Here is a 12368-nt window from a genome sequence, read left to right on the forward strand (position 1 = left end):
TTGCTTTTCCTTCTTGTTTTATCTCTTAGGTGTTGTCTCTGGTAACTAAATTCTCTTTTCTACTGCCTGTTTTTCATCACTGATCTTGAATCACTCAGAACTGAATTAAAGAACCATAGTGGATGGGGCAGATGAACATAATCATTAGGGAGAGGATAGTCTAATGAAGAGTGTACTGATCTATGATTCCAGCAGGTCTCAGATTTAATTCACTGCTCTGTATAGAAAAAATATCACAGGTGAACGAAATGTAAGGATGAGTAATTCTTAGCTCTTTAATGGACTTTTTCAATTTTGCACTTCTCATCCCCACATCCACAAATCTGTCAGCTGCTATTGCTGCTTGTTTATATAACGAGAATAATGTAAATGGCATAATAAATGGCATTGTACCAGGAATTGCTGTCAGGCACTGGGACAGTTTCACATGCACTACCAGTTGGTAAGAGAAACCCTGGTGTGGGGCCTGTGACAGCTGATAGTGTCCAAATCAATGCCCAGTTCCCTTTCACAGTTTGGATCATAGAATCACAGAATCATAGGTATGGGTTGGAAAGGACCTTTAAAGGTCCTTATTGCAGAGCCTTTGCAATAAGCATGGACATCTTCTACTAGATCAGGCTTCTCAGAGCCTCATACAGCCTGACCTTAAATGTCTACAGGAATGGGTTATCTACCACCTCTCTGGACAACCTGTTCCAGTGTTTCACCATCCTCATGATAAAAAATTTCTTCCTTATATCTAGCCAAATCTACCCTTTTTCAGTTTAAAACCATTAGCTCATTGCTATTGCTACAGGCCCTAGTAAAAAGTCTCTCTCCATCTTTGCTATGAGGCCCTTTCAGGTACTGGAAGGCCACCAGATCTCCCCAAAGTCATCTTTTCTCCACACTGAGCAGCCCCAACTCTCTCAGCCTTTCCTCAGAAGAGAGGTTTTCCAGCTTTGTGACCATTTTCACTGTACACCTCTTGACCAGCTCCAACAATCCATGTCTTTCCTGTACTGAGGATGCCGGCGTTGGATACAGCACTCCGAGTGGAGTCTCACCAGAAACCCCTCCCTTGGCCTTTTGGGCACACTTCTCGCATAGCCCAGGATATGGTTGGCTTTCTGGGCTGTGAACATGCATCTACCTCAGCTCCATCTCCTCACAATCCCTTCATTCCCCTGACTGTCTTGATACTGGGAGCTGCCCTGACCCAGGTGCAGTACCTTGTACTTGGTCTTGTTAAACCTTGTGGTGTTCCCATGGGGCTGCTTTTTGAGCTTATCCCAGCCCCTCTGGATGGCACCCTGTCCTTCAGGCATGTCAACCACACTGCTCAGCTAGGTGTCATCTGCAAACATGCTGAGTGTGCACTCAATCCCTCTATGTCATTAATGAAGATGTTAAACAGCACAGTCTCTGTACAGATCCCCAAGGGATGCTACTTGTCACTGATGTCCATTTGGACATCAAGCTGTTGATCATCTCTCTGTGGATGCAGTCATCCAGCCAGTTCTTTAAACACTGAACAGTTCACCCATCAAATCCATCTCTCACCAGTTTAGAGAGAAGAATGTTGCAAAGTACTATGTCAAAAGCCTTAAACAAGTCCAGACAGATGGCAGCTGAAACCTTTCCCTTGTCCACTGAGGCAGTCACTCCATCATGGAAGTTGGTCAGGAAGGACTTTCCCTTGGCAAAATCATGCTGGTGCTTCAAATCACCTCCCTGTCCTCCGTGTGCCATAGCACAGCTTCTAGGAGGATCTGTTCTATGGCCTTCCAGGCACAGAAGGGCAGCTGACAGGTTGGTTGTTCCCAAGGTTTTCATTACTCCCCTTTTTAAAAATGGCAATGTTTCCCTCTTCCCAGTCACTGGAGACTGGCAGGACTTTTCAAATATGATGGTGAATGACTTGGAACTACATCAGCAAGTTTCTTTAGGAATCTGGGGTGCACCTGATCAGTTCCAACAGACTTAATGTATATTCAGGTTACTCAGGTGTTCCTGAACCACTCTGAGAGTGATCACCTTCTTTGTAGGGCAAGTGTGGAGAAATGCTGTGATGCCTGTTTATGTTGTGTCATCTGGCCCCGGTGACACATGGAGTCCCTTTCCTTACTGCTCAGGGCATGCCCAAGAGCTCTGAAGGTGCATCTGTGAGGTCTAGAGTACGTAAATACAGATAACACCATGGTGTTATCTGTATCCCTCTTTGAAATCTGCTTATTATCCTCTTTTTAGAGGGCTTCCTCCTCTGGTATGTTCTATAAAACAGATTAATGAGACCAAATAAATAATAATGGGTCTGCCATAGTAGTTAAGCCTCAGTTCAAGTATCTTTCATCATCAAGAATTTTTTTTTGGTAGAGCTGGAACAGAACTCACAGTTTCTGGGGTCAGACTCTTTGATAATGAGACACATAAGCAGTGTGCTATGGTTCATTAATAAACATCTTTTTCATCATTGGTCCAGTATTAGAGATTAAGTGATATACTTACTCAGTGATTGAATGTTTTCTTCCTACTTGCCAGAGTTTTTGTGCGTTTCTATCCATCACTGTCAGCCCTGCACTTTTCTTCAAAGAAATAAATTACCTGCTCGTACAGCTGGAGATTTCTATAATTCTAAAAAGCAGGGTGCTCAAAACTGTTCCTTTTGCAGTGTCAGAGTTTTTAAACTGTGAAGAATTTTACTACTGTGAAAATTGATTGTGATATCTGCAAATTAATTAAGCAGCTTATAAAGAAACTGACGTGCTTGTTTATGCATCAAAACAGAGGAGTAATTTCTTCCCTTCTGCTTGTTTTCAGTATAGTGGGTTAGTTCCACGGGAGAGCTGGGACATGTGGCATCCAACCCTGGTGGCTGAGGCCCTGTTTGCAATCGCAAACATCTTCAGCTCCCTGCGCTTGATCTCATTATTCACTGCAAATTCTCACCTGGGACCTCTGCAGATATCTCTAGGAAGAATGTTGCTGGACATTTTGAAGTTTCTATTCATATACTGCCTTGTGCTGCTCGCTTTTGCAAATGGATTGAACCAGCTGTACTTCTACTATGAGACAAATGAGCCTGGAAACTGCAAAGGAATACGATGTGAAAAGCAGAATAATGCCTTTTCAACGTAAGTAGCTATTTATTTCTATCCTCCCCCTCTCCCCAGATATTTTCATCACTTAGATGCTGTTTACAGAAAAGAACCTCAGTTTTCTCTTGGTATTACAGTGGTGTCCTGACCAACATATCTAATATTACCCTAATAATAAAAATTTTTTAAAAATGACATCTCATCACACTGATAATGTTTACTTCATACCACAGTGACGTCTGTACAATTTAAGATATCTCAAAAGATAAAAGGTAAAATAGAGATAAGAGGAAGATAAGTAAGATTAGGAGTTGCATAAGGTCACCAGTTCAGACCTTGTTCATCCACGCAGCTGTCACTCTGCATTTTTTCCATGTCTACCTGTAGGCATTAAATTAGTCTGGTGTTCTAAAACCTGAAGATTCCTTGCAAATGTGATAGACTGTAAAAAAACATGCAGTCAAAGATTCTACTGGCTCCACACAATCAAATTTCTCATTTCAGTTATAAACTCTTTCTTTTTCTTCCACTTTAAAATCAATTTTACTTCATTATAGCTTTTTAGTTCATCTATAGTACCAAAACACTGCCAAATGAACACTAATTCTCTTGTCTTTCACCTTCCAACCTGAACCAAACTACTTCAATAAATGTCTGTTCCCTATTAATTTCTGTGTATCTAGGCTTTTATTAAATATATTTATTACCAGTGGCATCTTTCTTAGAGGAAATAATTTTATAAAAATAGCAGCTTTTATATCATCTTAATCAAGTAACTTTTCTCAGGCACAGCATATTTATGTTGTATATAAATAAAACCTACGCAGGTCTAAACTTCCTGTGATCTGAACAGAAAAGCACACAGAAATTTTTCAGAGCTCAGCATTGAGGGAAGCAATATTCATCTGGGAAATAGTGGGAAGTACCAGTACTAGTGTCAGAAGGTGGTGTGTCATGGCAAACTCATGATTTATGTGCTCCATACTTTCAAGGAGCAGAGTCTAACCAGGACTATTCCTATGACACTACAGTGTAACTGAACACACAACACAAGGGAAAATTTTTCAATCTATTGAGCTGCAGGGAATTATTTTTTAAAGTTCATCATTGTTACTAGCTTCCTAGCTGTTGTACAAACTTCTCTAAGGGAATATCATATGCTTTAGGTATAAAAAGAACAAGCTTCTTTTGAAAGAAACATGCTTGTCTTTTTTGTGTCTCCCTTACAAAACAAAACATGTGCTAATGGTAATGATGTTTTTCTAATTATTCAACTTCTTTTATCTCAGTGGCTCTCAACAAAGCAGAATTGCATAATATGAGGATACCATACTCCTTTCAACATCCTGGCGAAACACAATCATTGAGTTACTTTTGGATCCTTATGCTACCCCTTATAGTTAAAGCAAAGGGTCAAAATACTTCAAAAGAAGGTGTCAGACATAAGATCTCTGAAACTGTATTTATCTCTCTGAAGTTTGAACAAAATCAGCCTTTTGCTTTCAGGCTTTTTTACAGAGTCTATATATATCTATATATAGATTCTTCTCCATATCTTATTTATAAGATTCTGAATCTTATTTATAGTTCTTCTCTAGAGGCCCAAATTTGAAACACTAGGCCATTGTTTTACTAGAAAGATATTCCCTCTGTGTTGGCTAGTCAAGAACTTTGGTGTGTTTTGGGAGAAACTGAACAACCTGAAAACTAAATGTGTTGTTTTTATTCAGTTATTTCCTCTGGCTTTTGTTTTTCAGGTTATTTGAAACACTGCAGTCATTATTCTGGTCTATATTTGGACTCATCAATCTCTATGTGACCAACGTGAAAGCAAGGCATGAATTCACTGAATTTGTTGGGGCCACAATGTTTGGCACCTATAATGTAATCTCTCTGGTTGTTCTACTCAACATGCTAATAGCCATGATGAATAACTCTTACCAACTCATTGCTGTAAGTTGTTTTAGATCTTGTATAATATACACCCTCTCTCTGTTCCTGCGTTCAATTTTTCTGGCAGTAAAGCATTTCACAGACAGGACATTGTGGAAAATATTGCAATTTACTCTAATTCTTTTGCACTGTTCTGAAAGGACAAATAAAACCAGACCCAAGATGGACTGGGTAGAGGGAAATTTCCCCACAGCACCAAATGGGGAAGAGGTGACCCTGATGAAGCCAGCTCGTGGGTTGAGAAGGGTGTCCTGATGCTTCTGGCAGTGATGTGGGCTGCAGCCCTGCCCAAGCTGCCCTGTGCAGGAGACTCTTCTTAGAAAAAGACTGCCCAGGATTGTTCTGTCACTGCTTCATTTTTAATGCATTATATTTATTAGCATTTGAAAGGCTGCTATTTTTATTTTTTTTTTTTAACTATACAGTTAACAGAAACTGGGTGCTCACGTTCCAAAGACATTAGCTGTCCAAACAAAAGGTCATGTCTTCTCAATGTCCTCTCATTCAACAGTGTCCTGTTTCCTCCTTTAATGAAAATGTCTTTATCCTTACCAGAGCTATTGGCGTAGTTTTATTTCTAAACTGTCTGTTAAAGAGACTAAGAAAAATAAACACTGATTCATCATATGATAATTCAAATATGGTCATGCAGAAAGCAAACAAAAGAAAGCTTCACAGTCTCAAGATACTAAAATGTGCTTTTTTTTCCAATTTGGAAATCACAAATGTTTCCACAGAAGGAAAACTGTCCACTTGTGTTTGTATAACTCTAGTTGTCAGAGTCTAGTGAACCATATCACAATGTAGTACCACTCACCAAAACTTGGGCTGTAGGTAGTATACTTTTCCAGCTACAACTTCTAAATTGTTGTTTTTGTTACTTTTGGCCAGGGCTAGACCTATAGCTAAAGTTCTTGGCTATACAAATCTAACATCAGTGATTTAAACTTCTTGTTCAGCTGCTAGGATTTATATACCTTTCCATGGACTTTAGCTTTCCCAAAATTTTCAGAATTACACAATACCATAGAGGTTCCAAAAGAAATACAATGTCAAGTAAAAATAAAAAAATTCAAATAAAAATAAAAAACCCACTCCGCAACCTATCCCAAATATAGAATTCTGAAGTAGTAGCGGAAAAAAAGATACTTGACTCAATAGTTTTAGTAACCTCATGATTTGTTGGATAACCAGTTTGTGAATTTTGGGGACTGGTAATTTCTAAGAAGATGCATGAGCCTTACTGACTTGTTGAAGCTGCTGCAGAGTAGCATAATTAGACTGATCTATGCAGGATAATGGTGAGCTGCTATTATAACAATAATTTCTTCCAGAAATGTAGTATTTCTCTGCTTGCAATTACCTTTTCTGTTTTTTGAGAGACTTCCAATAATTTAACATCATGTAACAGTGGAAGAAGTGCTTATAAGTATATTTATATATATACTTTACATATTGAACACTTCCTTACTGAGGTAAAGCAGCTTAGTTGTGCTTTGTCTTGAAGACCTTCTGTCAAAAGATGTCAGTATTTGAACAAGACAATTCATTAGTATTTCAAGGTTGTTCTAGTTTCAGTTTTTCAGACTTTTGTAGAGGTTCATTTCACCTCCTTAATTACAGCAACATCTCTGCTGATGATGTGTTTCTTGTGTGCAGGATCATGCAGACATTGAGTGGAAGTTTGCTCGAACAAAACTCTGGATGAGTTACTTTGAAGAAGGAGGAACTCTGCCCACTCCTTTTAATGTCATACCAAGCCCAAAGTCTTTGTGGTATTTGATCAAATGGTTATGGAGGCACCTTTGCAAGAAAAAAATTAGAAGAAAGCCTGAAAGTTTTGGAACAATAGGGGTAAGTTGTGTGATTTACTCTACCTGTAATCATCCTCTTTGCTATATAGATTACTTTTTCTCAGCTTTGTGTCTGAACTGTCAAATAATGTGCATATGAGTTAGAGAATAATTCTAGCAAAGAATGTTAGCTTTTTACATTCATGTCAATGTATTTGAAGAGAAAGCATCATCAAATCTCTGTACAATCATAGTATGAACCATGACTGTGCTTCATCTACAGATAGTGCAAGAAAGATTAAGAGCAATAAAAAGTACAAGAGATCAAATGTGTATACTTGTCTGCCAGTGTCAGAATTGTTGGTTGCTAATTTCTAACTCAAATTATTAATAATAAAGTGTATAATTGAAATACCATGAACCAGAGACTCATGTATGAAGTATTCATCATGGGATAGTCTCTGTGTCTCTAGTTTACCATAAAAGCATTCTTAGCAAATCTGTTCCCATTAAAAAATGAAATTTTGAAAGGTAACAGCATTTACTTGGACTTGTTTTCTTGAATTTAAAGGTAGAGCTATTTCAGAATCACACTCTGAAATCATACCATATTCTGATACTGCTGATTAGCAGTGACATTTCTAGGGGAAAAAAAGAAGGGGAAAGACACACAAGGCAACCAAGAATAGTCCTGCACCTGGATTCAGCAGATGCCTCTGGTAATACCTCAGCCATTTACTTTCCCTGGTAACTGCAGTGAGTAAAGCAGATTTGAAGTTTTCCCTCCTAACTTCATCTGCCTGAGATACCTCAATCAGCAACACAGATTTTCTATACTGTCAGTGTAAATATTCAGGCAGCATCCTATCCCCCAACAACTAATTCTCTCCAGTTATGTTTTCTTCATTTCCCATGAGCAAGTCAGTACCTCAGTAACTAGACTGAATTTAGCCTGCTCTAGCATGAAGCTATTTGGGATAACATGTGGATAATGGCATTCTCTCTATACCATAGGAATTTGATGAATATAAGTGTTTCAAATCTATTAGGAACTCAGCCAAGCATTAAGTGAGAGTATGAGAGTCAAATGTGGGTAAGGGGAAAAAGAAAGGGGTATAGTCCTTGTGCTATTGATTCTTATAAAAAAAAACTTTCATCCATTTCAAAGAAGTCAGTGGGTATGATACAATTCTTTGAGGGACCATTGCTATATCAACTTTTTCTTTGTGTTTCTTCCCCATTTCTTGATAAGGGAGTAATAATTTTTTCCTATTTATTCTGCTGCCATACCCTGGAATGTAGTTTAATTTCTAGATGTACTTGGAGGAACAAGTTCATGTGCAGATATATGGCAAAGAGGAAAAGTGACATATAAAACTAATTCACACTTACTATGCTGATAAATAGATTTTGTCCTCTTTGTAGAAAGCTTTGACTCAGGCTTATTGCAATATACTGATATTGTTGGCCAGTATCTAAGTTGTGAAAGCAAAATTGTTTCACTTAGCTGTCATATTTGTACATACAGGGAAGAAACAGCCAGGAAAAGAAGCTAATAAACATGAGGGTGACATTGAAACAAACCAGTAATGGGCTACAAGAAGCACACTGAAAAAAAAACCATTAAGTTAAGAAAGACTAGCAGTGATTCATATAGAATTTTTTTAAAAAAACATGAATGGTGAATAATTTTAAGAGTAAAACATCTCTGTAATATAGGAAGCAAAAAAAAGTAAATGCAGAGACCAACAGAAGGAGAAAGTATGAGATGTTGTTAGAAAGAAAAAGTCATCAGAGAGAGTGATGTACTTGTGTGTGTGTGTGTGGGAGAGTGGGCAATGCTTCTAGGCATTTGTTAAACATTTGGTAGCGATGATTAGCTACTGTAAACTGAGAATGATATTAAAATTAATGGTATGATGCCAGTGTATAGCAGAGGGTTGATTAACACAATATTCCTGTTCGACTGAGACAGATACAGAATACCCTTATACATCCCAGCTAAACCTTCAGGACAATGTTTCTGGTCAGACCTTCCATCTGGGATAAGGAAATATTTTTTTCCTTTTTCTTACCCTCTCAAACTGCAGATTTGGGAGTAAACTCATTCCTGGATAAGTGGAATAGTAAAGAAAGACATTTCTTCTGGGTGCTCCCAGCACTATGCTGAATGGCATGATGTGGAAGGGGATTCAGAAAGATAATCTCTACTTCCTGCACCTACCTCCTGCTAGGGTACATAAGTACCACCTGCAAGAAACACACATCTTAGATTTGGGAAAACAGGTGCAGCAAAGGGTCAAAGGGTAGGGAGTCTATGCACCAAGCTGCTTGAGAACTTTTCTAAACAGAATTTTCTTTTTAAGTTAAAATCCCCCAAAATCTCTAAACACCAAACTTTTTAATTAGTATATTTCAGTTTCAAATAAGCTTTTGTTGGGAAAGACTCTTCAGCTTCAGGATGAAATCTGTTTGAAGAAAGGAGCAGGTACCATTTAAAGCAAATATCTTGGTTTGATGAGACCCAGATTTACTCCTATTCTCCAGTGGGTATTTAATTATTTACCCCAAGCATAAAAGCTATGACAATGAAAATTTCCTCAGTATCTTGAAGATACTGCATGGACTAAGGTGCTCTCTTGGGAGAACTAGAAGAGAAGGAGCTGAACCTAGCTTCCTTATGATTTGAATGTGAACCACTAATTACTGAACTGTTTGGGAGTGGAGGACATCAGTGAGGGAGAGATGTAGGATATTTTTAATTGATTTCTGCATTTATTATTATTATTATTATTATTATTATTATTATTATTATTTGAAAGTGGAATACCTAAAGCATCTGGGGCAGTAGGGCCATATTAATCACTGGTTTCCCCTGCAGAATAGATTCTTAGTTGGAATTAGAGCTGAAACCCCTCTGAAGCAGAGAGCTCACCAGCAGAGCCATCATGACAACCACACTTCCAGCTGCCTGGAGAAAATGAGGGGCTGTGGCTGACCAGGAAGATTCAGTCCACCATATGGGCATCTCATAGAACTATAGAGTTCTTCAGTTAATTCCTCAGCATAACACAAGCCCCATTGGGGTTATGTGAATTTGGAACATTTTGCAATTTCCAGACCCAGTTATTCACCCAAGCTCCAAAATGAAGTTAGATGTGCATATGCACTCCGTGCTCTGATTTCTACATGGGATAGAAGCAAACCACCAGATAGGTGCTGTTAGCTTGACATTCTCCAAGAGGTTAAATCATCACAATGGGATCAAACAAATGGGATCACTACAGTGATCTTACAGTTTGTCCTGAGGAAATGCACTTCTTTCTGGTTCTGGGAAATTTCCCATCACCTACAGCTCAGCTTTGATTTCCTAGAACGATTTCAGTTGTCCCAACAAGCTACATCAAAAATTAAATTTAGAACCTCTATGCCCTTTCAGTCCAAAGTTAATGAAGAGTTTTCTCTGCCTTTTGTTCAAGGATCTCAGATTACTTCAGCTCACTTGTATCTGCCCTGTAATAACTTTGGTCTCTGAGCTACAAGATAAGCTTTGTTAGGATCTATTCTTTTTCACTGAATCCTGCATTATAAACTCTGTCTCCTTCCCTACAACGAGGACTGGGAGAGAAAAAAAGGCTATGACATGATTTTCTTATCTTGGCTATATGGATGGATGGATGCCACATAGTCTGTAAGGCAGAACTCAGATTTCCAAACATTCTGTTTTGATATCTCTAAATGTTAACTTTCCTATTAGGAAGCACTAATCAGCAGTGACGTACTGTGGTGTTTTCCAGTAGAAAAAGCAATAGTGTGCATCCAAAGAGTGAGTCAGCGCTCGAAGATACAAAATAGATGATAGACAGAAAGGAGCTGGCAAGGATTATGCAAGATCTCTGCAAAAAGTCCTCAGTAACAAAAAGCCAGGAATCATGAGCTAGAACTGAGTCAAGGATCAAATCAAATGTGTCAAGAATCCACTGTAAAATTTATATTATGTGTACACTTGAGAGTTCAGTATATGCAGGCAGAATGTGTAAAGGAAGGGTTCAGGGTCAGGATAGTTTACAGCACACATTCTAGTGAAACTATTTATCTGGCCCATAGAAAGAAGAGAAATGCCAGCAAAAATAAGTATGACATGGCTGTTTGGGAGGACCATCTACACTCCTGTTTGTAACAAAACTACCACGGGCAGGAACATGGTCTGTAGCGATGTGAGGTGCCTCTGAAAAAAACCAATTAATTTGCTTCTCCTTGGATGTCAGTTCTGTGGTTCTTCTGTCCTTTGTTGTAGTGGGATGGCTGAAGCAGTGGCTGGTGAAGTCAAGGGGAGGTTTTTCAAAGGAGAGGCTTTTTCTCCAAAGCAAGACAGTGCTCAGCCATGCTGATGGCAGCTTCCCTAGCCACAGCTTCAGCTGAAGGAAGGCCAGGATAATACATGTGATTTACTAATATTTCGGCTCTGCTATGAATCAGACAGAGCTCTTCTACTATTCCGAATTCAGCATATTTTTATATTGTCATTTTGACATATCCCAGGTATGCAGCATTTTCTTCAGCTATTATCAGTTATCTCCTGCACTTAAAATTCTGAAATAAGTGCATGCTTGTGTGCTGCTCTTTACATGTATCTATATAATTTATATCTATATCTATATCAGTTCTATTAATTTTGTTAGCTCACCTTTGCAGGAGCCACATTAGTAATATAATAATTCTATTAATTATGCTGAAGTTTTCCTGTCTGCACAAGGCTTATGGAAGTGTCAAGACTAATACTGAAATCTCAAATCCATTGCTATTTCAGGAAAAAAAAATAAATATATATATATATATATATATATATGGGAATAGAAATTCTAGTCCCACCAGAACAAATGGTACTCAAATTACATTCTACTTTATGTCTGATCAGTCACCAGAAAGTATTTTACCTATAATTTTAAGTCTTTCAGAAGTGAAAATGGAAAGGAATGCTAGAGATAGCTTTGGTAGTTTCTTTTTTTTGCATCTGATGTTTAGATAAACAGTTACCTCTTTTCTAACTATCCAGATTTTTATGCTATTTTCTGAGCAACCTACATGATTTTATTATTTGTCACAGAAAATCTCCTTTTCCCTTCTCCCATTATTTTTCCACACAGTGGAAAAGGATACAGTTTCTAAGTCAGTATAAGCATTTTGTATGTTCTCTGTAATGTATGTTATTGAAAGCTGAGTGAAGAAATAACGCCTTCCATCTGGCATGGAAATCAATAATCTGGAGTGTTCCTTGTATAGCCAAGAACTATTCCATGGAGAAGCCTTTCTGTCAACACAGAGAAGTTCTAATCCTTTAAAGGTGATGCTTCTATTCAAGATGAGGAATATATCCCACAATTTCTGACAACAGCTCCATTTGCTGAACCTTTATCACTAAGCAGTTAAAAGTCAAATGCAGACACTGGATTTGTATTGCCATATTATAATATATAATTTTAATAAAACACATTAAAATAAGTAATAAAATTTTATTAAATTTTCGACTGCTAAAGAACCT

General features: G+C 38.0%; 1 protein-coding gene across 3 annotated transcripts in view; it reads left to right on the forward strand.

Annotated features, from left to right (window-relative positions):
- TRPC4 (transient receptor potential cation channel subfamily C member 4) overlaps window positions 1-12368 on the forward strand; it is a 128072-nt gene that overhangs the window by 107794 nt on the left and 7910 nt on the right. For all 3 annotated transcript variants that reach the window (XM_015643538.3, XM_015643546.3, XM_033515057.1), the window contains 3 exons: window positions 2803-3116; window positions 4838-5033; window positions 6693-6887. In XM_015643538.3, coding sequence (XP_015499024.1) covers window positions 2803-3116; window positions 4838-5033; window positions 6693-6887 — 705 coding nt within the window. The remainder of the gene's footprint in view (window positions 1-2802; window positions 3117-4837; window positions 5034-6692; window positions 6888-12368) is intronic.

This window comes from Parus major, chromosome 1, assembly GCF_001522545.3.
Source record: "Parus major isolate Abel chromosome 1, Parus_major1.1, whole genome shotgun sequence".
NCBI classification, from domain to species: domain Eukaryota; kingdom Metazoa; phylum Chordata; class Aves; order Passeriformes; family Paridae; genus Parus; species Parus major.